General features: G+C 47.3%; 1 protein-coding gene across 2 annotated transcripts in view; it reads right to left on the bottom strand.

Annotated features, from left to right (window-relative positions):
- Positions 1 to 13: 13 nt before the first annotated feature.
- Rbks (ribokinase) overlaps positions 14 to 25,200 on the bottom strand; it is an 83,459-nt gene continuing 58,272 nt past the window's right edge. For both annotated transcript variants that reach the window (XM_052186338.1, XM_052186337.1), the window contains one exon: positions 14 to 227. In XM_052186338.1, the coding sequence (XP_052042298.1) occupies positions 54 to 227 (174 nt within the window). In that variant the 3' untranslated portion in view covers positions 14 to 53. The remainder of the gene's footprint in view (positions 228 to 25,200) is intronic.

Here is a 25,200-nt window from a genome sequence, read left to right as displayed (position 1 = left end):
ACACCCATGTTAATTAAATTTCCAGATTATATTTATTTGGGGGTTAGCAGTAGTCAAAATAGAGCAAGAGGGAGGTCTTTTTTGTATGGATAAGAGGATTGTGTGCCCGTGGCCTGGACACTGACTGCGGCGATGAAATTGGATCTCTTGAGCATTTCTTCCAAGGACAGAGTTGGGTAGTAAGCTAGGTAGAAGGCCAGCGCTCCCACAAAACTGTCACCAGCACCCTGCAATGGAAGCACAATTATGAAGATAAGCATGTAACCAAGCTGTGGCTGTGGCTCAGTGGTACGGTACCTGCCTGGTCTTTGGGAGGCTTGAGGTTTGAGCGTTAGTACCCAAACCAAGCCAATCCTTTTAATTTTATAATAGCTTCAGAGTTCCAGAAAAGGAGTAAAGACCCCAGCCCAGCTTTCCATCCAGATGAGGCACAGTCACAGCTGAGGAAATAATGGTATTAGCTGAACTTTATTTGGATCTTCTTAGCTTCTGCTCAGCACCCCACGCAGGATGGCATTTTACAGTTGTCCTGTTTCCTTCCATACCCATAGGTTATGACAGTAAAGTGTTTGGTGACAGATTAGAGGTCAGCTACTTTGCAGACTGCGTCAGGATAGATAGGGTCTCACTGTGTAACCCAGGCTGGCCTCAGTCTCTCCAGTTTGGGATTATGTTTAAAAAAAAAAATCTTTTTTCTTCCCAAACCCTTAGCTCCGGAATGATGACTCGGAGACTAATTTTATTGAATACCGAGGCCATAAACTTTGGCTCATCCCCTGACTAGCTCGTAACTTCTTTAACCCATTCAAGCTGTTCAATGGCTGCCACTTGGTTAATTAGCTCTCCTTTAGTCCTTGCCTGCTTCTTGTGTCTCAGCCTCACAGTGTCTCCCTTGAGTCTCCTCCCACATCTCTCCCTGCATCGCATTTCATTCCTTCACTATTCCCTAGAATCCTCCCTCTTCCTGCCAGTGTCCCATCTCCTATTTCCTGCCTCAGCTCATTGGCCATAAACTTTATTGACAGGTGATGCTTATAAGAGATTCTCTCTACGGGATTACAGGTGTGTACCACCGTGCTTGGCTATGGGCTTTGTCTCAAAATTGTCACATCAAAGCAAGGATGTGTGTTGTGAGTTACCTTGGCCATGTGGTCAAGTGGTTTCTGCCAGATTTTCTAAAGTCATTTTCCTCTTTTCATATTATACTCTATAAGCCAATCACCAAGGATCCAATTTTTTATCCCTTCCCACCAAGCAGGGTTTTATATAGCTCAGTCTAGCTTCAAAGGCTCTTTAAGAAGCCAAGGATGACCCTGAACTCCTAATCCTCTGGCTTCTACCTCCTGTGTGCTGGGGCTGCAGGCATATATCACCATATCGAGTTTATGTGGTGGTGCCAGGAACTGAAACTATGGCTTCATACATAATCGGCAGGCACTGAACCAACTGAGCTACATCCCTGGCATGACACTCTGATAAGTGGGTAGCGAGCGTTCCTAACTTATGCTTTAGATTCTTGAACCTAGAGCATAGAGTATTGATATAAATTGGAGTTCCCTTCCCCCATTCTTTAATCATTTGTCTCAGCATGAGCTCGTTGTTTGGGCTATTATCTTGGGGTCTTTGCGGCTGCTCCTGTGTGTCTCTTATGCTAGCTCCATCATTCTGTGTTTGCTCGCTCGCTCTCTGGGACAAGATGCCCCAGGCACATTTTGTATATTCCCTCTCTATCCCTAAAATTTGTCATGTTTCCATTAAAAATGCATGCAAAGAGCAGTGAGAGCCATTCAGATGCTATTCTCACACCAAATACAGGGAGAAGCAACTTTCTTCCCATTTCCCAGGCTCGGTTGGAGAAGGTCGCAGAGGGATGGAACCAGCACCCTACCATACCATCAGCACCTCCAGAGTGACACCTGCTCACGCGCTCATGTAACTATAATGTTTAAAGCAAGTTCCAGTGATTGCAGAATCTCACTCTGGAATTTCTGGTGTCAGCTGCTTTCAGGGCATTTCCCAGTGTCATCCCCACAACCAATACTGGTTCCTTAGGCCTACTTTTCACAGTTCTTGATGACTTGTGGCTGTTGTAACTGCTGCAAAGAGCTTTGATGTGCAGTTGTTTCTGCAGCTGAGACACCTAGTAAGCGCTGAGGTCAGCACGGTGACGGCTACTAAGAAGGGACAAAGCCAGCACAGTGGGGAAGAACTTTAACCCCTGGATTTAATCAGTGGGCAGAGGCAGGAACTACAATCTCAAGGCCAGTCTAGTCTACATAGTGACTTCAAGGCCAGCCAGGACTACATAGCAAGACCTGTCTCCAAGGGGGTTTGTGCAGAACGCCTGTGGACTAAGTATTAAACAGTGTGGCAGAGTTTGTAAATGGTTTGGGGTTTGATGAGTGATAGAATCACTATGCAGCCCAGAGATGGTCTGGATCTTGCTACTTAGTCTAGGCTGGCCTGGACTTGTGATTCTCCTGTCTCGGCCTCCTGAGTCTTCACTCAGTTTACAGGCATGTACCATCATGCAAGCTTATGTGGATTTAAAGAAAGGATTTGAAGAAATCCTCCCTGGAGTTTTTATAGAATAAGAGAAGTCAGGCCTCACAGATCAAAGACATGGGAGGAGGAAGGAAAAAGTGAGCTCAGGAGACAAAGAGTCATTTCACTGTCTACACAGCCACCGTGGGCAGGGTGAGCCTTGCCATGGAGTCACAGGAAACTGTATTTATATCCCCTCCCCTCCCCTCCCCTCCCCTCCCCTCCTCTCCCCTCCCCTCCCCTCCCCTCCCCTCCCCTCCCTTTCTTTCCCCTCCCCCATGCCTTTCTGAGCTCCTACAGTTCTGATATGTTCATTCTTTTTAAAGGCTGCAAAGGAGGGAAAGACATTCTTTTCAGGCATCTTGAGTTTCCCAGCACAGCAGCATGACACGAGAGGGTCCAAGACTGGAGACGACGCTGAGCTGATGAAGGACTTACTGTCACACCCTGAAGAGCTGGGCAGACCAGCTTACACCTGCAATCCCCACACTCCAGAGGCTGAGGCAGGAAGATCACTAAAAGTTCAAGGACAGCCTGGTCTATAAAGAGACCTCCATTCTAGCCAGGCCCACCTAGTGAAGCTGTATCTCAAAAATAAAACAACAATTAACACCAAAGACCTGATATATTAAAAATGGTTAGGAATAAGAAAATTCCAGTATGCCTGAACGATTAATGACTGAAGAGATGGAAATGTTTACCACCTCAATTTAATTATTACATTCTATGCATGTATTGAACTTCAGTAATACACTTCATGAAGATGTACAGATAAGCGTCAAGAAAGAATAGAAATATTGTACTGGTTGCTACAAACGTCTATCCACACAATTTACTTTGCTTATCTCCATTATTGCCAAACTGAGGAAACACTGGTAAAGCTGTGTGTGGAAGCATTACTTGGCTAAAGGGTTCTCATGCCTTGATTTCTCTTCCTTCCCCACACCACGCAGTGTGCTCTCAGAGACTGCACAGGTATACTTCTCCTGTCTCTAAAATTAGAGAGTTTCCACCAAGAACACCAGATGTCCTTACTGCAGAATTCTTGCAAGATTTAAGTAAGAAAGAATGCTACTGAGATACACTGAGCACATAGAAAAGCCAAGGGGACATTTCTCTCTTGCTTTGCAAGGTCAGCATTGCCATGACTCCTAAAGCAGGCTAAGACAACTGGAGAAAAACAAAATCACACAACAATATCCATATGAATTAGGATGCAAATGTATTATTTTTTGAGCAAGTTTATAAATATATAAACACAACACACATGTACCATGACCAAGCAGAACTTGTCCAAGGAGCGAATATATCACTATCAGACACTTATGTTTAAAATCAATATAAGTATCTTCTTAAAAGCTCTGTGTCAGGAGCACAATGGAAAGTATGGCTCGGCCATCGATTGGACATTTATGAGCAAATCTCCTGTGCACCTCACACTTGAGGAAGAGCTACGCTTTCCCCTCAGTCTGGGACCTGGCCTGGGTGGTCTGCTGTCCCTTTGGTTGGTCTGCACTGCACAGTGCGGAAAGGCAGGAAAAAGGAAGTATGCCGACAGAAAAGAAGGGAAGTTCAGTAAAGACGGTGTAGTGATTGATGTACAAGTCCTAAGGAAAAAAACGTTCCTACTAGAAATAGCAGATTTAACAAGATTACGGGATACCTTGTCCTTATAATAATGAGTTGTATTTATGTATAATAGCAATGAACAATAAGAAATCAAATTTATTAGCCTAGGAGTGTTGTTCAGTTGGTCCAGTACTCAGGTGGTATGCATGAAACCCGGGGCTTGCTTGATCCCTGTTGCTGCCTAAGCTGGATGTGCTGGTGCATGCCTGCAATCCCAGTACCTAGGAGTGGAGGCAGGAGGATCAGAACTTCAAGATCATCCTTGACATACAGTAAGTCATAGTGTCAGCAGCTTCTTCTCAAATTGTTATCCAGAAGCAAGCATCTTTGGGCCAGAAAGCTAAGGGCTACGAGCACCTGCCGTTCATACTGAAGGACTTGAGCTCAAAGTCCCAGAACTCAGATAAGCAGGTGTGACTGTGCGTGCCTGTGACAGCAGCGATGTGGGCGAGTGGGCAGAGTCGGGACGATCACTGGGCTTGCTGGCTCCGCTTAGGAGTACACTGTCTCGGGTGGAGAGCGATAGATAGAGCAGGACACTTTCTGGCTTCTGCCCCGCCCCCACCCCCATGCATGCACTATGCACATGCACAGCAAGAGCAATGGGCCAGATGTGACAGCATGATAGTGACAGGTGAGTGACGAGTGGGGCAGAGATGCAGTTTCCAAGTTTTCTTTATAAAATAAAAAAGACATAAAGCATTTTAAGTCTCCCTTTGTGGATTTGCAATTGTGACAATATTTGCCTCTGAATGATTTCTCTCTTTTTAAAACATTTTGTGGCTCTCCCCTGAGCCTGTGGAATATTCCAGAGAAGGCCTGCCTGCATTGGTGGATACTCAAGCTCACTGTGGCAGCTTCTTCCAGCCAAGGCCAGGCACCTGAAAGTTGAGGAACTGGGAGGGACACTTAATGGCTGTGACTGTGGCTGCTGCAAAGCTGAGGCTCAAGGTGTTAGCAGCCCAGCAGGTTATGGTACCCTGGCAAGACATGGCTGCTTTATTTGGTTTTTGACTAAGAGCATTGCCTGAGGCTGTCCCTACCCGCTGGTTAAACACTGCAGAGAGGTCAGATTGCTTCCACCTTTCCTTGGTGACTTCATTTGTAGATGATTCCAGAACCCACATCAAAGTTGGGCATAGTGGTGTGCATTTGCAACTCTAGTGCTAGAGAGGTGGAGACAGGCAGACCCTGGTTCTCGCTGGCCACTTGGCCTGCCTTACCTGGTGAGCGTCGGCCAATGACAAAGCCTGCCTCAGGAATCAAGGCAGGGGATAACTCAGTAGGTGAGTGAGCTTCTGTGACAGCCCTGGGTTGGAATTTACCTGAAAGTTGGGCATGGCTGCACATTAGGGCAGAGACAGCAGGGTCTGGGAGCTTGCTGGGTAACCAGGCTGCCTGGCTCAAGTGGCAAGCTTCCAGTTCAGTGAGACAGCCTGTCTCACTGGAGAAAAGAAGGGAGATGGGAAACAACAGAGGAAGACACCTACTGTCCCTAGTTTCTACATGTGCATGCCTGGGCATATGTTCTCATACATAGAAGTGTATGTCACATATACATGTCTTCCACAAGTCACAGTTCCTAAGGACTGACCTCTTGCCTTTACATGCATGTACATTCAACTGTACGTACACACACACACACACACACACACACACACACACACACACACACAAAGTATGTACTCAGTTGCTGATGAACCAACTTCCAGTTGAGGCTTTGACCTCAGCAGAAGGGAGATGTAGGAGTATTCCAAAACAAGTGGCAGCTGGGTTGTGGAGCGCCCACCCGTGAAAGCCGTGTTACACCCAAGGATGGAGATGCAGCGAAGTGATTCTCCTTCATATAGAGTAGCACGGTGGGGAAGTCCTGATGCAACAGTCTCTGGTTTGCTCTGCAGCAGGAGGCTGCAAAGCCAGATACTTTACCTACAGCACATACTTCCAACTTCATTTCCCCTTTACACTGGCCGTCCCCAAAAGAACAAGACAAAACAAAGAACGGAACCTCAGAGACAGTAAGGCATCACTAGCAAACATGAGAGAGCACCTGGTAAATCAGTGCATCACGTCACCTGTCTGTGGGCAGGAAAGGTAGAAGGAAACATCTCGGAGTAGAAACAAATTTCTGTTTTCTTTAGAATCTGGGGAACTCTGTGCTTTCCTTAGGACCCTGAATACACCATGCTGTGCATTTTTAGGCACAGGCCTATAATCAGGACAACTTGTAAGCTCTTTGGGGTCGGGTCTACACCTGTGCCTGCCATGTCTCTTTGCCTGCCCTGCCTAGCATTTGATGTTGACCTAATGATTGCAGCTCCATCATGTTCTCTGCTCAGCATCTCTACTACGGTGGCTGCCGGCTCTGGGTGAGCCGCACGTAACAGTCTTTTGTGTTAGTGAGGTCAGGTTACCACAGCTCAGTTACTTGATATTCCCATTGTTGCCTCTATTCATACCACAAGGCTTTCAAGGGCCAATAAATTACTTGGCTGTTGATTCACATTTTTAGTATAACTATTTTTATACATTGGTATGATTTTTTTTAATGGAAAGTGCTTTAAAAGTGGAAGCTGTATTCTATCACTGTGATTTTCCTGTAAGTAAAGTACTTCTCAATCAATCATTCTTGGTATAATGGAATACATCTCATTGATAGAACTTGATGGTTTTAACCTTTTATTGAACATTATTTTTATGCCAAAAGGGGTGATGGCATAGCTTACCCTCCTTCCGACAGGTCACCCACGTGGCTAGTACTGCTGTCTTCTCAGATCATTCATTCCCCTTCTGAGGACTAGCTGCTCACCCAGAGTACACGTGGCATTCCGCACTCCCAGCTTTCCCAAGGGCCCCCGCATTCCTGTGTTCTGAGACATTCTGATCAACAGTATGTGTGGAGGCAGCTCTTGTGTCAGGATGTGAAGGACAGTTAAAAAAGTCCACTGAAGTGGGAGGTCTGGGCCCTCTGTGGGCGCTACCACTGTGAACAAGCCATGGAAAGAGAGCCAGGAAGCAACACTCAGTCATTGCCTCTACTTCAACTCCTGCCTCTAGGTTCCTGCATCGAGCCAAATAAAAACCCTTTCCTCCCTAAGATGCTTTTGGTCATTGTAGTTATCAATCCCCATCAGCAGAGAAGCACACCGGATAGTGGTGGGGGTGGGGTGGGTTTGAGGGCCAGTGGTGCAGGGAGGGCACTGGCTAAGCTGCTCGGATGACCTCAAGGCCAGGACCTGAGAGGAGAGAATTTTGAAAGAAGGGGCCAAGCTGGATTGTGGGAGGCCTCTGCTGCTGGACCTGAGGCAGTGCTGCTCTGTGGAGGCGCTCCCCTTTTCCCTCCTTCCTTTCAGACCATCTTCTCTGGCCAGCACTCCAGTCTCCATTCCCTCCCCTGCTCCCTGATTCCCTGGGGCTTCTGTCTGAAATCATGGCTCTGTGCTTTCACTGAACTGACCCAGTTCAGACAGACCCAGTCTCAGAGCACTGTCTGGTGAGAACGGGGAGCTGGGAAGGAAGTGCTTAAAACTGTGAGAATGTCACCCTTGCTTGATCCATGTGCTGGCTGCCCGGCTGTCCGGTTGTCTGTAGTAGCTGGTTTTGTTTGTTTGTTTGTTTGTTGTTTTTTTGTTTTTTTATTTCCCTCAGAGTCAGGTTCTTCTGGGCCTCCAGGATGTCACTGCTCAGATATTCACGAGGACCCCTGGAGGAAGGCACAGTTCAAACTGTACTCGGTGTGTGCCTGTGAGTGAGTCACACAAAGCTGAGAGGCCATGCAGAGAGGCATCTTGTGATTTTCACCAAGTGTCCTAGAGGCCAGCAGCAATCCTGTGCCGTCCCCGTCCCCGGGTTCAAGCTGGGGAAACTGATTCTCCTTGGTTCAAGGCATGTGGACAGCTCTTGTATATTTAAAGAAAAGGCAGCGCTCACAGTCACGGTTTGCAGCGAGGGTGTCTGTGTGGGACTCCAGTGACACAGCATGTTGCACAGGACTGCCACCTCTGTATGACCTCGACTGTGCTAGGTTGTGAATGACCACCTGCATATAAGTCTGCACTACAGCTGCTCAAGGTTGCTGTTGAGACCTCTCGGGGAATGTTGACATTGCTTCGTCTCTAGGGAAGGGTTTTAGGAAGTACAGGTAGAGAGGCTTTCTTGTGGGAAAGCCTCTCTTTCCCACTGCCTTGTGGGAAGAGCCTGGGTCAGGGATGGACATGAAGATCATGACTCTCTCTCTCTGCCATGCATGGGGTACCATGTTGGCTACTTTTGCATCACTGTGCAAAAGAACTAAGACCTAAGAACTGAGCAGAAGCAGCTCAGAGGAGAAGAGGATTACTTTGCCTCATGATTCCAGTGCTGTGGCGGGGTCCACATGGCAGGGAAAAGCCTTTCACAGTGGGAGCATGTGGCAGATAACCAACACATCGTAGTGGACCAGGAAGCACACAGCTGGCTTGATACGGCCTTCAAAGGCCTGTGCCTAGCAACTCACCTGCTGGCCTGGCTGTATGGCCTTCAGGCCCTCTGTGCCATAGCCTTCTAAAATAGTGCCACCAGCTGGGGGACAAGCACTCAAAACACAAGTGTGTGGGAGTACATCAGATTCAAATCACAACAGGTACCATTTCCTCTAAGCTGAGGGCAGGAGCACAGAGTTTGAACTAGATTGCCTCGGGCAGGGGTCTGGGAAGGGATCTACAGAGGAATTAATGTTTTCTGGGAATAATGGCTGAGAAGGACAATCAGAGACTCTTAGCTGCAGAGGGAGGAAGAACAACCAGGAGGGACTCAACAGGACAGGAGGAATGTAGGCAACTGGGGAGGAGAAGAAAAGGGGAGGAGAGGGGAGAAAACTGGCCATGGCCAGAGCAGGACTGGGGTGTTTCAAGCAGGTACGTGGGAGCGAGAGGCTGAAGTGGAACAGAGGTCAAGGGTCACCAGTGCTGAGGCTACCTGGAAACTATGGGTCTTGGAAATGGCTCATCCTCATGGTCCAGAAGTCACCCTGGACATGACAGTTGTACCAGGATGGCGGAAAAATGGTAATGTAGATGCTGAAGTATTAGGTGACCAGCTTCCAGAGGAGGTGCCATCATGGGATCACGTGAGCCCCAAGGATGCAGGGAAGCTATGGCTTTCACTTGCAGGACTGTAAGGGGAGTTAGGAGTGGGGAAGGGCCCAGCAGGCCAGAGAGGGTAAGCCATAAAGCTGAGCAGGGAAGTGGCAAAGGGAGAGACGGGTCCTTCCCTGTCCCCAGGCCTCTGCCTGTCTTCAGGACAGGCCTCTGTCTTCCCTTGCACCATCGATACTGGTTTCCAGGTTCACGATCCTGGATCCCATTTCTCATTCCCATTTCCTGGGTGTTTCAACTAATCACACAGTTTCAGCTGCTTTGAATACCGCACTTCCTAAACCCTGCACTCAGATGCACTTCTTCCTCTGGATATGAAACTGCTTGGCCAGGCTCACATCTCTTACAGACAGTCTGAGCTCACTATAGCCAAACTGACTGTCACTGCCTGAATGCTGGCCTCCCGTCCCTCCTGTCACTTGTACACCTTCATATGAAGGCCTAGGGATCTTCTGGACTCTTCTGTACATTTAACAGTTGCTTACTGCATTCCATATGCGTGGCTCTGCCGTCTTGCCTCTCTCCATCCCTTCCTATGGTTCTATGCACATCCACACCCTCTTACAAGTCTACAGTGACTTTTTTTTTTCTTTTTTGGCTTTTCGAGACAGGGCTTCTCTGTGTAGCCCTGGCTGTCCTGGAACTCACTCTGTAGACCAGGCTAGCCTCGAACTCAGAAATCCACCTGCCTCTGCCTCCCAAGTGCGAGGATTAAAGGCGTGTGCCACCAAGGCCGGCTCTGCAGTGACTTCTTAACTGGTCTTCCTGTTTTCAGGCCAGACAGTCTATCCGCCACATGCTTGTAAACCTGGTTGTCTCATCTCTATGCCTAAAACATTCTGCATGTTTCTTGTCTTTCTAAGGATAACACCTTATCTCCTTAAACACAGCACATAAAACACTTTAAAACATTTTTTTTTGAGACAGAGTCTCATTGGAACTTGTTATGCAAACCAGGCTGGTCTCAAACTCATAGAGATCTGCCTGCCTCTGTGTCCCAAGTGCTGGGGTTAAAGTGTGGCCATCACATCTGGCATAAACTTATTTTCTAGTTTTACCTCTTACCATCTCTGTCCTTGTTCCTGGAGACACTATAGCTTAGACTTTCCATAGACTATCCGCTCATTCCTTCCTTCCTCAGACTCAACTCAGACCTCAGTGTGGTCAGTCACACACCGATTGCCTAGCATTCAGTTCAAATCCCTCTCTGAGCCACCAATCTAAGCCAATTACCCCTGTGTCCTCTCTGCCTCCTTTCTGAGGACATGGAGACAGTTTTGTCACCTTTGATCCCAAGGCCTAGTGCTGTGCCCAGCCTCTGCTGCAATGCACTGACAGAAGTTAGCACTGTCAGGGAGATGGGCTTGTGAGGTCAGGCGAGACCGAGCACACACTGTTCCAACAATGCCTCATCTTGCAGGAGGGGGCATCAGCAATGAAACAGGCTCATAAGAGTTCTAGTTTGTCAAATTCCAGATGACAGAAAATGGGTGAGTAGGAAGGAATGACAGATAATAAATGTGGTTGGGAAAAATCCCCAAGTGTTGAAAATCCCCAAGGTAAAAAACTTGCTGGGCGGCACAACAGAGCCCGGGTGATCTTTCGAGAGTGTGTCAGCCCTGAGGCTTCATCTGTTAGGAATCTGGACCCACAGGGCATGATTCAGAGGCCAAGCTGCAGAGCCCCGAACAGAGCCCCACATTCCTCCTGGATGTCTTCACACATTCCATCTGACAAGTAGATACCACTCTCTTTTCTTCTCGGGGCCTCTCCCTCCATACAGCTATTCAAAGCCCACACTGAGGGCAGAACCACTCTGTCTGCTTGTGGTTTCAGAGGTCAGAGAGGAGCAAATGGCTGAAACATGATGACACACCATTTCTTTTTCAAGGATTTGGCCAGGGGCTCAGGAGAGAGCAAATGTAAAGTGCCAGGGTCCCCACAATGTGCACATGGTGCTGGGGCCCAGATCTGCTCCAGAGCACTCCGGGTCAGCCCGGCTCTCTGCACTTGGTTGGGAATGGAATTGCCTTCCAGGGATCATGTCCTGGAGCTGCCTCAGTTGCTGAGTGACTGTGTCTAGGCTGGCCTGGCAGTCCGGCCTACCCTCCTCTGGCATTGATGTCTAGGCATAGACTTCTGCTTCCTTCATGCTTCCAGGAGCTGGAGCATGGGAACCTGATGGGGTTTAGGTGTCCCAGACATCAGGGACACCATGCACAGGACTTTTTAATTGCTCTTCAGCCTCTTTGTTAGCTAGGTCATCTTTTAGGGATGGTAAGTGGATTGATTGCCTTTTCATTTGTATTGAAGCCCTTCTGCCCTTTGAATTAAAACTCACAACTGGGATGTTTTCTCATGCACAAATGGGGTGGGGACAGGCAGATCTGAACCCTCACTTGACTAATGTACTAGTTGTGTGATCTCTGGCAGGTTGTTCAGCTTCTCTGCATCTCTTTACCTGTATGATCGGACTGCTGTAGATTCTAAATCAGATAATGTCAGGGGCTTCCAGGAGAGCCTGTCAGAGTGGGTGTTCAACCCCGCGGGGCAGACCAAATGGCATCATGTCAGAGGCCATTTCTTTTACTTGTAGTGGAAACTCATGACCTAGGTGAGTGGGGTCAGAAAAAGTTCCAACAACAGAAGGGGTCACCATCACAGGGACACAATCTACTGAGTGTTAGAGCAAGAAGGTTGATTTTCTGTTCCCAGTTCAGAGAAGAGTAGGGGGGCTGGGAAGGGGTAGAAGCCAGTGCCCAGAGCCCCTGTTTATGCAGGCCAGGATGGAGAGAGCTCCAGCAGTGGCCATCAGAGTCTCCCCCGTCCTCCGCTGAGGGCTAGGTGAGGCTCTCGCTGAACCCTGCAGTGAGTTCACGAGATCAAGTCGCATGGACAGCCCTGGGCTCAATGCAGAATGGGGGAGCCAGGCAAGGCTCAGGCTTTCCTGTGGGGAAGGAGCAGAGGCTCTAGGAAGAGTCAAAGCCAGGAGAGATGGGCTGGAGAGCAGCGTGGAAACGGGGGTGGGGGGGATGGTCCCATGTGACAGGCCAGCTCTCACTGCTGGGGTGCGCAGGAGAGCTCAGCTGAGGCCTTTTCCTTCCTACAGGGTGTGGGTTCCCAGCTGGTTGGTGTCTCTTTAAAGAGGGACCATAAGTCCGTAATGTGCAGCTGAGCATATTTGCTGTTTCAGTATTTCACCAGGACCAGACGGGGAGTAGGAACGTGTTTACAGGGTTCTTTAGGTCAGGGCGGTAACAAGAATACATCAGAGATACGCTGAGGGAAGGCCTCGAGTCCTGAAGGGCAAGTGGGTTAGTCAGGGTCTTGGGTGTGTGGGTAACCCTAAAGGCAAACACTCCATCGCAAGGCATCGTGGGTAACTGTTGGTGGTCCCTGCTGTCTTCCCATTGAACCAGATCTTCTAACACGGTTCCCAGTGAACACTGGGAAGTCTCAAAGGCCCAGAAGAAGGAATTTAGGAGCAGATGGGGACCAGCAAGGCTGATTGCCAGGCAGAACAGTTCAAAGGCTTTGCCTGAGTAGGTGAGCTCTCTGGTGGACTGACCCTGAGATAGGCTGTTTGTGCAAGAGCTCAGTTCACACTCCCACTAGAATGGATACCTTTCCTCTTATCAGTTCATGTTTATCTCAGTGGGATGACATCACATCCTTCCCTAACCTCACATGTCCCTCTTTCTCAAACCAGATCAGTTTATGAACATCAGATAGACAGCCAGAACCCAGATTTCTTCTCTATAAGTGTAGCTGATTTCCACTCTAAATAATCTGCAGGGAACTGACAAATTATTATATCACAGATGTCCATGTCCTTGCCACTTTGTGATAAATGTCAATGATTAGGCTGAGATAACCCACCTTAAAAATACTCTATTTTATGTCTCAATATAGTTCAAGTGATCAGAACTTCAAATTAAGCATTGAAACTTATTCCTTGGTTTCTATAATCAGCTAGTCATTTGATGCGTGCGTGCATGTGTGTGTATGTGTGTGTGTGTTGGTGGTGATGGAACCTAGGGGTGACAGAACCCAGGGCCTCTACTACTAAACTACACCCTCCTCCCACAGAAAATACAATAAATAAACAAACAACCCAAACAACCTCTCCCCAGATCCTGACTCTGGGATATAGTTCACACACTACACTGTTCACGCGCTTAAAGAGTATAATTCGCTATTCTTCAGTGTAGTCACGGGCCAGGCAGCCAACACCACAGTCTAATTTTAGAGTTTTCATCCCTCTTAAGGAGACCTCACTCAGTCCTGCCCTCAGGCCTCATCTCTGTTCTGTCTCTACAGACTTGCTGAATATATACACGATTTAGAGTAGGATAATCTCATAGTTTAATTCTATAATTAACTGATGATTTATTACTTTATAGTTAGTCATGGTTTTGGTGTAGTTTCAATGAAAGTGAAGCAGCTGTTGATCCAGTGGGAACTAGTTACAAAAACTTCATTCCTAACAAACACTGCAGAAAAAGTTGCTTTCTTCTTCTCAGAAATTTTTATCCAAAGCCTGTGAGGTTTCCAGATTAAACTGGAAACTTACTGGGTCTGCTGTGAGACTTGCCGTGGTGAAACTGTGTGGCCCCTAATCTCAAGCGAAGCCCACCTATGCTCCTCAACATTAACATGGTCAGTCTTGCTTTCTGCAGATTTGGCCAGCTTGAGGAATCTTCTCTCTGATTTTCTGTGCTGCTTAAGGGGTGTTGTTAAGCTTCCTTCTTAAAGGTGAAGACTCCAGTGCACAGGTCTGAATGGAGGCATTAGGTGTGAACTGCACTGGGCATGAGAACTTTGGTTTCCACTTGACATTGCCCACCCTCATGACTAGAACAGAACATCCCTGGGAAGCCATCAAAACCCAGCATGTCTGAACAAGGGTGTAGTCCCTCAGATTTGGGTGAGCCACTAATCAGGAAATGGTTTTCCTTAATGCCAGATCAACTTGGTAAGGCTAAAAGGCAGACCCTGAAACACACCCAGCCCAGCAGGCCTTTGGCTGGACAAAAAAGGGAATTGGGTCAGAGAAATGATAAACACAGCCCTTCAGCCTGTCCCAGACACAAAGCTCACAGCCCCAATCCTGACCGTCCCCACCCCCCCACACACACAGTGAAGACTCTCGCTTTCTTGTCTGTCTACAGGGTATGTTTACAGATGTGATTCAAATGAACCTCATTACAATCCAGAGGCCGGCTGGTGACAGCGACCGACTAGTGAGGCTGCAGCTTGGGTGTCTGGTTGAGGCTCAGTGCCTGGAGAGGCCTTTGCCCATAAATATGTTGAAACCGGTTTTGGAATACCTCCAGAATATATGGGGTACCTTTGGGTATCTTCAGTGAAGCAAATGTATTTTTCTAAGCTTGGCGCTTTCAATCCTGACCTTAGAATAGCCTGGGGGCACTTGTTAAACTGGGGATTGCTGTGCTCCGCCCTCAAACTTTCTGATCCTTTAAACCCAAGGTGGGGCTTGGGATTTGCATTCCTAATGAGTTCCCAGGTAGTAGTGATGCAGTAGGCTGAGATACAGAATTTACTTCTGGAAACAGTGAATCATTTAAAAACCAAGTCTAGTCCTTTAGGTCTGGGATAATGCTGAGGAATTCCACCATTTGGTCAAAAACAAGGGCAGGAAGTCGGATAGAGAGATCCATACATACAGGCCTCTTTGCGTTTGTTACTTTCTCTCAGATAGAGCAGGCTAGCTTTGAACTCACTGTCACTCTCTTACCTCTGCTCTCTGACTGCCAGATGTGCTATGGCACCTGGCTGGTTTGAGGAAAATTGTGACTTTTTCTTACCGGACTTTAGGAAAGGGAGGCTCTCCCAGATGTGCTGGAGAACTCAACACTTCGCTGGCTTCACACTGTGAAATGTTCATTATCAACTTTTACTATTTTTTCAGCTTCAGATAACGGGAGCACGGAGGGGACACGTTGTTGGCTCGGTGTCAGGAGGAGTTAAGAGCTCCTAAGTGATGCTGAGCAGGTAGGGGGCCTTTCTCTGCTGCAACATGAAAGGGGTAGATTGGGAGCCAGAGGGGAAAGTCTGAGTTTTGCTATTGTGATCAGAACAGATCGGGTGAAAAGGTCAAACTTTAGATGCCAGAGACAAACATGTAACGTTTCACCCAGAGAAGAATCCCAGTAGGAGAAAAAAGAAAAAGAAAAAAGAAAAAGAAGAAAAAAACCCCACAACATATGACATTAGTGCTTAGACAGGGAGAGAGTCAATGCTTTGTGTCACAGCAGGGAAGGGAGGCGGAGGAATGCCTAAATATTGGCTCTGTTTTAATTTCCATTCTACATTACATTAAACTCTCCCTGTACTCCTCATTTTCAGCGAGTGCTGACACAGATTGGTGTGCCTCTTCTTTGACATCAGTATTTCTCTTGAATTATGTATTTCTATCTGGAACAGGATTTTGGGGCTGAAGCCTGCTTTCATTTAGATGGGTGGAAGGATCAATGGAAGGTCAAGTGTGACATCAAAGAGAGGTTATGCTCCAGTGCGCACAGGCCCGCGGTTTATTGCCCAGAGTCTGTGGGGGAGATTAAAGGGGACCCTGGTCTCCCAGCTTTCACTACATTGATTAAACTTCAACTACTGTGCAGCAAAAAGCTCTAGATTCTTGGCTTGTTGGTGCCCTGCCTTTATTTGAAAGACAACAGGCGATAATGACAGCTGCATTGCTGGGATTTTATTTAAAATTGAGTCACTGCCAAGAGAAGCCCCTGCTGGACCCCGCGTTCTTAGAGCTCTCAGTTTGTCCTGTGTATTCACAGGGCTGCTGTGTTCAGGCTGCCCTCTGGTTGGTGACACATGGCTCCTGGACTGACAGAGGTCATTTGCTGCCTCCCCTGGCCCTGCCCGTGTGTCAGGGTTCTCTGTCAGCCTCACCAGGCAGTGATGGCCTCTTTCTGGCCAGTCACACCAGTTCTGGACGATCCTGATGGGGTGCTCTGAAGTAACACTTCATCCAAAGGATCTCATATAAAGTGCAGACTTACCTAATAATGTTCACAGCAGACAACCCTGGCTGCACCCCTCTGTGCACCTCACCCTCCCCAGTCCAAACTGGAGCCCAGCCCTTAAGCCACGGGCAGCAATCTCTCAAAACTCCTCTCTAGCTTCACTTTCTACCTGTAACCCACTCTGTGCTGGGGGTGGAAATTCGAGGAAAGCTGTTTTGCTTGCTGCTTGATAATAAAATCTGAGCATTTCGTGTTTTACCTACAGTTGGTTATGTTACTAAATATGGCCTCAGTGAAGTAGTTCTGCCACACTTGCTGGTTTGCTGGTCCCATGGCCATGCCTGGCTGTCAGTCACTCAGCAGTGATGATGGCTGGCCAGACTGCAGAGCTAACACCCATTGTTAGCTAGGAGTGGGTAGCCTCCTCAGGTTCTGGAGTGGGCTGGCTTGGACTGTGTGCAGCAACGATCCACTTAGTGTAGGATCCACTGCAGCCTTAGAGGCTCTGCAGTCTGGGAAGCCATGGAGAAAAATGGCTTACAGAGACTGAGAATAGGCTAAGACCCCGATTTGCCCAAAAATGTCTGTGATAGATGAATCCATTCTATAATTCAGAAAGGAGGAAAGGATCCCGAGGTCAAGCTAAAAGCGGAAGAAAGGCTCTGTTCTTCTTGCTCTGTTAATAGGCTTTGTGCTTAAACAACTTTACATATTCACAAATAAATGGCACTTAAAACCAAAGCATCCTTTAGTGACTCATCTGCTCGGAAGGCTGGCCTTGCCTTCTGTGGTTACTCTTCCGGTGACTGCCATTTTAGACAGAAAACAGTTAATCCAATATGACTCGGTATCTTACAGGATTTGCTGAGACAGTCTCTGCCCAGCATTTCTCTCCACCAGCTGCTCTCTTCTGGTGCTGAGAGGTCTTGGAAACATTATCATTGTTCTCTGAGAATTGCAGACCAGCGCAGCGCCATAAGGGCATCTGATAGCCTGGGCAAGAGTTGCAGGTCTCACCTCTGCTCATGCACAGGACTTAGAGTAATTAGTCATTGCACAATGTTGTATTCATGCCCTTTTTGCGCCTGAGCTGTTAGGCCGCAAGTTCAGCAGCAGTTGCTGTTGGGAGAGGGTTTCTGGGTTATTTATAACGCCCCTACTTCCTCACAGTGACTGCCTCACCCCTGCTCTTACGCCAGGTCTACACTGGGAGGACGGTGGAGGGATGGAGTAAAATTGTTTGCAGCCTCTGGCTATGCTGAAAGCTGAAGTGGATGATTCACTGCCAACTGCTTGTACCTTGGCTGGACTACTTGGGTCTGTCTACACAACCTGAATCCAGCACGCCCTGCCTCAAAGTCCCTGTCAGGAAGAGGGAAGAGTTATGTGGAGCCTGTTTTGGTCAGGAGTGAGCTGGCCTCCAAAGCATGTGTTGTTGGCAAACTAGCTGAACTCCCGTTCTGCTGGGAGGTAGTTGAATGATGGATATTTATTACTTATTATTTGTATGCATTATATGCTATTCATTTTTTATTATATTTATTATTACATTTCAGCTGGGATTTAGATGACGGTAGGATTCTGTTCTCAGTGCTTGTAGTGAAGAGATAATTACCAGAAGGCAGGTACACATGCCTATGAAGGACACATGAAGCCACTTGAGTTTTGATTTTTTTTTTAATGTTACACTTCTGCTACTGTTACTACAGATGGGTTTACTCTCTGTGGAAAATGGCTTCAGCCATAAGGTGAATCAGAAGCCCAAAACATTTGAAAACCACAGAGACCAACAGAATGAAGTTTGCTTTTCCCACAAACACCCATCTTGCTGTGCTCTGTCATCCTCAGGTGGAGACAGGTCTGTGAGCCCTAAGGCTCTGCCTGCCTCTACCTCCCTGGTACTAGGATTGCAAATACACACTTGGCTTTTAAAGCAAAAGTTGGCAAGAGCCACTTTACAGACTGAGCAATCTCCTTTGTCTCCGTTGTTTGATTTCTTAATGACAGCTGTTCTGACTGGGGACAAATGGAATTTTTCACCAGGTTTCTGTGTGTAACCCTGGCTGTCCTGGATCCCACTCTGTCCACCAGGCTGGCCTCAAACTCAGAGGTCGGCCTGCCTCTGCCTCCCAAGTACTGGGATTAAAGGTGTGCACCACCATCTCCCCGGTCAAATGGAATTTCAATACAAGTTTTTAGTTTGTTTGCCGGCTTCAGGGTCTTATATAGCCCAGGCTGGCCTTGAGTTCCTAATCTTCCTGCTTCTACTTCCCAAATGCTGGAATCACAGGTCTATGCCATCATAGCTAACTCAGTCTATGTGGTTTTGATTAGCATTTCTCTGATTGACCTTAGTATTCTTGTGGGACTCAGTTAAGTGGGATGTTGAAACTAAGACTCCTTTGGAAAGGGAACGGAGGCAATTAGCCACAATTAGGGAACAGTAAGAAATCCCATCTCTATTGAGACTTCGGAATCTGGAACCTGCCCACGTTCAGTTTGGACTTCAACATTCACGTTATCTGTGTGTTACGCTATCTGTTATCTAGCTTTATCAGAGAACCAATACTCAGTTAGGGCAGACCTCAGGTGGCCAGTAGAGTTAAGAGGACTGGGGAGGTAATGATGTAAACGCGGCACTCATGCTTGAAATTCTCAAATGTTTTAAAAATCAAAACTTCTTGAAGAAGCTAAAAAAGCAAAATGTTTAGGATTAATAAGGCTGAATGGTGTGGATTTTTTTTTTTTTTTTTTGAGACAGTGTCTCTCTGTGTAGTTCAGGCTGCCCTGGAATTTTCTATATAGAACAGGCTGGACTTCACTCACAGCAATCCTCCTGTCTGTGCCAACATGCCTTTAATTTTTAAAAATATTTTCAGTTTTTTAAAAAATCTTTCAGTGTTATTAAAATTATTTCCTATGTTTAAGAAGGAAAGGAGAAAAGGAGAAAGGGAAGAGGTGCTAAAGCAGTAAATGTATTTGATGCACATTACGTCACAGCCTACTTAAATGATTAATTAGACTTCACGAGCTCAGCTAGGTAAAGAGCAGATGCAAGGAAGGAGCTCTGTCTGAAACAGAGCAGTCATGGGAAACCTGTCCAGCACACAGGGCTCTGGGGCCCTGCCCTAACCTAACTGCTTGGTTTGGACTGAGAGAGAAGCAGGACATAAGCTTTAGTTAGTTAGTTTCTGGAACAGACGCACTTAGCTACACTTCCCGAGATGGTCTTTTCTGCCCTCAAATCACAGCGCTTTCCTTAGTGGACAACAGTATACAATTTTATTCCTTTTAAAAAGCATTTTGGGTTATTATTATTTTGGTGCTTATTTTGGGCTTAGTCAGCCCAAGATTTGCTCGCTTTCTCTGTCACTGGGACAAATCTCCCTCCTTTCCGGTTTTGAAGGAAAGCAGTAGGGAGAAGGACTGGAGAGAGGCATGCTGTTACCCTGGGCATGGTGGTCCACGTCCGTGAGCTAAGTGCTTGAGAAGCCAATGTAGAATGACTGCAAGTCTGAAACAGCCTGGGTTACGTAGGAAATTCTCATTTTGTCTTGTTTTGTTTTGTTCAAGACAGGGTTTCTTTGTGTAGCTTTGGCTGTCCTGGAACTGTAGACGAGGCTAGCCTTGAACTCACAGAGATCTGCTTGCCTCTGCCTCCTGAGTGTGGGAACTAAAGGTGTGTGCCACCACCTCCTGGCTAGAAAGTCCTGTCTTTAAAGAAAAGAGCCTAGCTGGCTTGGTGGTATAATATCTTTAATCCTAATACTGGGTAGGAAGAGGCAGGCAGATATCTGTGACTTCAAGGCTGGCCTGGTCTACATAGTGAGTTTCAGGACAGCCAGAGATACACACATAGTGAGACCTTGTCTCGAAATCAAAACAACAACAACAAAAACCTAAACCAAACCAAATCAACAAAACAATCAACCAGCTTACAAAACAAGAAACCCAAAAAACAAAAGTGAAAAAAAAAAATCATGTGACCATAAGCCCTGCAATCCTGCCCTCGGAGATGATGAGGGTAGGAGAATCTTAAGTTCCACTGTAGTATATTATGTACACACACATACACACACATACACACACACACACACACACACACACACACACGTTCATACCATTAATGGTATATTTATACAACCTATAGTGTGCAGCCATATTTTCCTACAAAAGCAAGCAGATGCTCAGGTCTACGACGCACACCCGGCCTTTCATCTCCCCCGTTCACCTGCATCAGCAACAGTGGTCAGTGAAGACCGTGGGCATGGCACACTCAGCTTTCTGGGTTTTGTAGTTTGACACCATTTATTTTATTTATTTTTTGATTTTAAATCTCTTTCCAGTTTCAGGAATGGTCTCCACTTTGCAGACCCCGGGACAGCCCTGTGAGTCTGCTCTGGAATGCCAGTGGAGAGATGCAAGGGAACGCACCGCACCACAGCAGGCTCCTGCCTGCCATCACACCCGCGACCAGGGTACTGACCGGAAGGCGATGGTAATAGATTGTGAAGAGTAGGGTGGAAAGATCCTCATCCGAGATGAATACATCTCACCCTGCTGGAGGGACCAGCTCCTGCCCAGTCCGTAGAACCCTCCAAACCCAGATCTGGATAGTTCTAGACTGTTGCTGAAATGACTGTTCCTTCTCTATCCCGTGCCACTCCTCTCTGAGGCCACACTTTTAGTCTTGGGACAGATTAGTCCCAGATGCCCTCCAGGGCTGCTGAAGTATAGTGCCCTGGGGCACTGTGTAAACTCAGTTCTGCTGTATTGGGAAGACAGGAAAAATAGCCCATGCCTGGCCCTGGTTCAGTCCTTCAACAAGAACATGACATTTCTGGTAAGCAGTTACAATTAGATTTTTAGAGCCCTGGGTTTTCAACTGATCACATGCAGGATTAGGAAGGGTAATTTCAAGTACTGAATTCTGCCTGATTAGCTAATAAAGGAGGTGATATGCTGATGTAGAAGTAATGTAATATAGCTCACGCAGCCTTCAGGGCATGACAGATGTCACGTGTCCTGTCTGTCAGCTGCCTCAGTGACCACTCTGCCCCTGTCCTTTCCTCACAGCCAGGGAATCTTCTGTCTTTCTCATCTTTTCTGGCAGCCTCTGGCAGCTGAGTCTTCAGAGAGTTTTCTAGATGTCATTCTTGGAACAAGGAGGGCTAGTTAACAAGTAGATTTATTTAAGTATAGTAGTGTTTTGCTTCTCTCTCTCCTCTCTCTCTCTCTCTCTCTCTCTCTCTCTCTCTCTCTCTCTCTGTGTGTGTGTGTGTGTGTGTCTGTGTGTGTGTGTGTCTGTGTGCATAGCATATGCATGAGTTTGATGCCTGTGGAGGCCAGAGGAAGTACTGGATCCTCTGGACCTGGAGTTACTGTCACTTATGCGCACCCCCCCCTTCCCCCCCCCCCCCCCCCCCCGTGGGTGCTGGGAATCAAACCCAGGTCCTTAGGAAGAGCAGCTAGTGCTCTGCACGATTGAGGCATCTCCCAACTCCAAGGAGAACCATTTTAAATGTAACTATGTGTATGGTATGTGTATGGACATGTTGAGGGTGTTGTGACCCCGGGGGCTATTTCAGGCGGTTGTGAGCTACCATATACAGGGATTGGCTTCTCTGGAAGATTAAAAGTACGTGTTCTTGAACCCCTAAGGGAAGCTACCGTAGAACTCCAGTGGGTTTCTGCATTTTGGAGATACCTTTCACTCTCTGTGACCTGTAGCCTTTGTTAAATGAGGATTTTAAAAATGGAACACTGGGTAATCATTTCATCCTCCAGTGATGTGTAAGGAGCAGCGTACCTCTGGTTTCATCTCTCTCTGGATGCTTTCACTGTTGATGCTGAGGAGTGAGGTATGCTCTGGAGAGCAGGTCCAGAGACAGCAGATAGAGCAACTCTTGCTCTCTTACATCTTTTTTGTTGTTGTTGTCTTGTTTTGTTTTTTCTTCAAGACGGGGTTTCTCTGTGTAGCCCTGGCTGTCCTGGAACTCACTCTGTAGACCAGGCTGGCCTCAGACTTAGAAATCTGCCTGCCTCTGCCTCCCAGAGTGCTGGGATTACAGGCAAGCGCCACCACCGCCTGGCAAGTTCCAGGTTTTGTGACCTGCAGACAAGGGCAGACAGGAGCGATGTGCTGATTAACGAGTGCTCCCCTTCTGAGGACTCACTCGTTGGGACTCAGCTGGGTGGCACTCAGGGTCTATGGTGTGTTATTGCCCTACATTGAGGCTGCAGTGTATTGTACAAGTATGCAAGGCCTTTCCAAGATCTGGAGACAAGAGGGGTTATAGAAGTCTGTATTCTGACATGTGACTTAAGGGTCAGTGCTAGAATGTCAAGGCACAGAGAGGTGGACTGTCCCCAAATCAAATGGTACAATTCATTTACTAAAGCAGTCTAGCCAGCAGATGGCTAAGGCAGGATTAGAGCCATCATCTGCCCCAGGTCACAGCACTGTCATCGGCTTGGCCGTGTGTGCAGAAGCCTTCACCTCTTGGAGAAAGGTGATCTGGCTCCTGCTGCTTTGCTGCTGTCATTGTCTCCTCATGGATACCTGACTTTTCTGAATTTATTTTAGCTCACTTCAGAGGATATTCACTGCCTTGTGTGTATTAGTCTGCCAAAAAAAACCCAAAACCAAGACCAAAAACGAAAAAACCAAAAAACACCTCCACAGATAGTGGCTTAAACAACAGAAACTTCTTTCTCATAGTCCTCAAGGCTAGGGGGTCTGAGGCAAGGTGTCCCATTCTGAGCAGCTTCCCTTGGCCTGCAGGTAGTTCCTATCTGCTGGTGCTCACAGAGCTCTTTCTTTGTGCGTGTGTTGAGGGAGTTCTCTGGCAGAGAGGATGCTTCAGAGGACACTCAGACTCCTGGAGTAGGAGCTCAGGCTGGGGCCTCACTCACTGGTCTCTAACACGCTCTGCCTCCAAGTGTGTCTGCACTGGAGAGAGGCATCGGCACGTGGGCACCAGTGAGCACTCATCACGGTCACGTGGTCTCCTCTCCCGAGACTCTTTTCACTCACGCCCTTTTGTTTCTTTCCTTTTGTGAGACAGGGTCTCACTATGTAGCTCGGGCTGTCTTAGAACTTGACATGATTACTAAGTAGGCTGGGCTTGACTTGATCCATCGGCTGCTACTGGGACTAAAGGTGGGTGCCGCCACAGCCCACCTTAGGAACATTTGAAAAAGGAAAGGCATGGAGGATAACGCACTAGGGTTCGAGGTGTATTCTACCATGCTCAGCTTTTTATGGGATAAAAAATAATTAGCTTGTAGTTTACACAACAAATACTTTATTGACTGAGACATCTCCATAGCTTTGCCTGGTCCCCTTTACAATTCTTCCTGGTTACCCAGTAACTAAATCCAAAAACTATGAGGAAAGCAGAGTTAGGCTTCCGCAGTTCCCTGCAGGGAGGAAGGTGACTGGAGAGATACACTGGCTAACAAGCAGACTCATTCCAAACACGGACATGAGCCGTTTCTCTGAGGATGTGCAGTGCATTTGAATAACGGACAGAAGTGGCAAGCTTCAACAGTCACCCTCATATCTCCTAGGGGAACTATATAAAATTGCATTTTTGAGGAAAACTACTTCCTCAAAAAGATTAAGAAAGAAAAATCCTAGCCGGGTGGTGGTGGTGGTGGTGGCGGTGGCGGCGGCGGCGGCGGCGGCGGCGGCGCACACCTTTAATCTCAGAACTTGGGAGGCAGAGGCAGGGGGATTTCTGAGTTCGAGGCCAGCCTGTTCTACAGATTGAGTTCCAGGACAGCCAGGGCTACACAGAGAAACCCTGTCTCAAAAAAATAAAAGAAAAAAAAGAAAGAAAAGAAAAAAAGAAAAAAGAAAGAAAGAAAGAAAGAAAGAAAGAAAGAAAGAAAGAAAGAAAGATCCTGTCAAAATGCACTCTGAAATGTCCAGACTGGACCCCAAGGGCCCCTATAAGAAGGCACCTCCTCTCTCCTGTGGCAACAGGACATCATTTCAGAAGACATCTTATGACTCAGTCTGTTTACAGAGACTTTAGAGTGCTTGAGAGGTTGTTCGTGAGGTCACCTGTCAAGGGCTCCTCTGTGATGATGACCCTACCCTGTCTGTTAGACGTGGCTGGCTCTCAGCAGCTCTTGGCTATGCCCCCAAAGAAATGCTTACTTCAAATAACAAAGTAATATACTAAAAACACAGGCTATGGACAAGAAAGACATGAAGCAGAAAGTAGAATTCACTCGTTATCATACCAATCCACTCCCTTCCCAAGCAGCCATCAGAATGACTTGGAGTCTGCTCCAGATGTGGAGTCTATATTTACATGCAGAGGGCTGGGAGGCGCCTTCCAGTAACTAGCACGTCAGTTACAGTTAAGCTCCTCTCCCGAGCAGCACATGCCTTCTTCTCAGTGTTGGGTCAATACAAAGTTAAATAAACATGCTTGCATTGCTTTTTGTATGTGAGCATGCCTGTGAGTGACAGACTCCTGGAAGGGCAGTCACTGCGCTGAAGAGAAAGCGTCCTTTTCAGGTCACCCTGAAAGCACGTAAGAATGTAAGTTCTCAGGAGAACTGAGTATGCGGCTGAGAAGGACAGGAGGTTGGAGCTGCCTGCCGGAGTGGGCATTAATTACCTTTAATATTTGTTGACCTTGTGGGCGAGGCTCTCCCTGCTGTTTAATGGGCATATTTCTGACTAGTGAGGTTAAGCACGGCCTAGTTTCTTTACTGTTTCGCATTTCTTCCGAGAACTGCCTGCTTACATCCCCCTGGAGGGATATTTATGTGCGGACTGCAGAAGCTTTAGCAGCAGAGTGGCCGAATCACAAGAACTTGCTTCCTCTCTCTACTCACTGAGTGTCCTCTCCATCCGCCAGTGCACATTAAGT

Source organism: Apodemus sylvaticus, chromosome 6, assembly GCF_947179515.1.
Source record: "Apodemus sylvaticus chromosome 6, mApoSyl1.1, whole genome shotgun sequence".
NCBI classification, from domain to species: domain Eukaryota; kingdom Metazoa; phylum Chordata; class Mammalia; order Rodentia; family Muridae; genus Apodemus; species Apodemus sylvaticus.
This window is presented reverse-complemented; position numbering and strand designations above follow the sequence as displayed.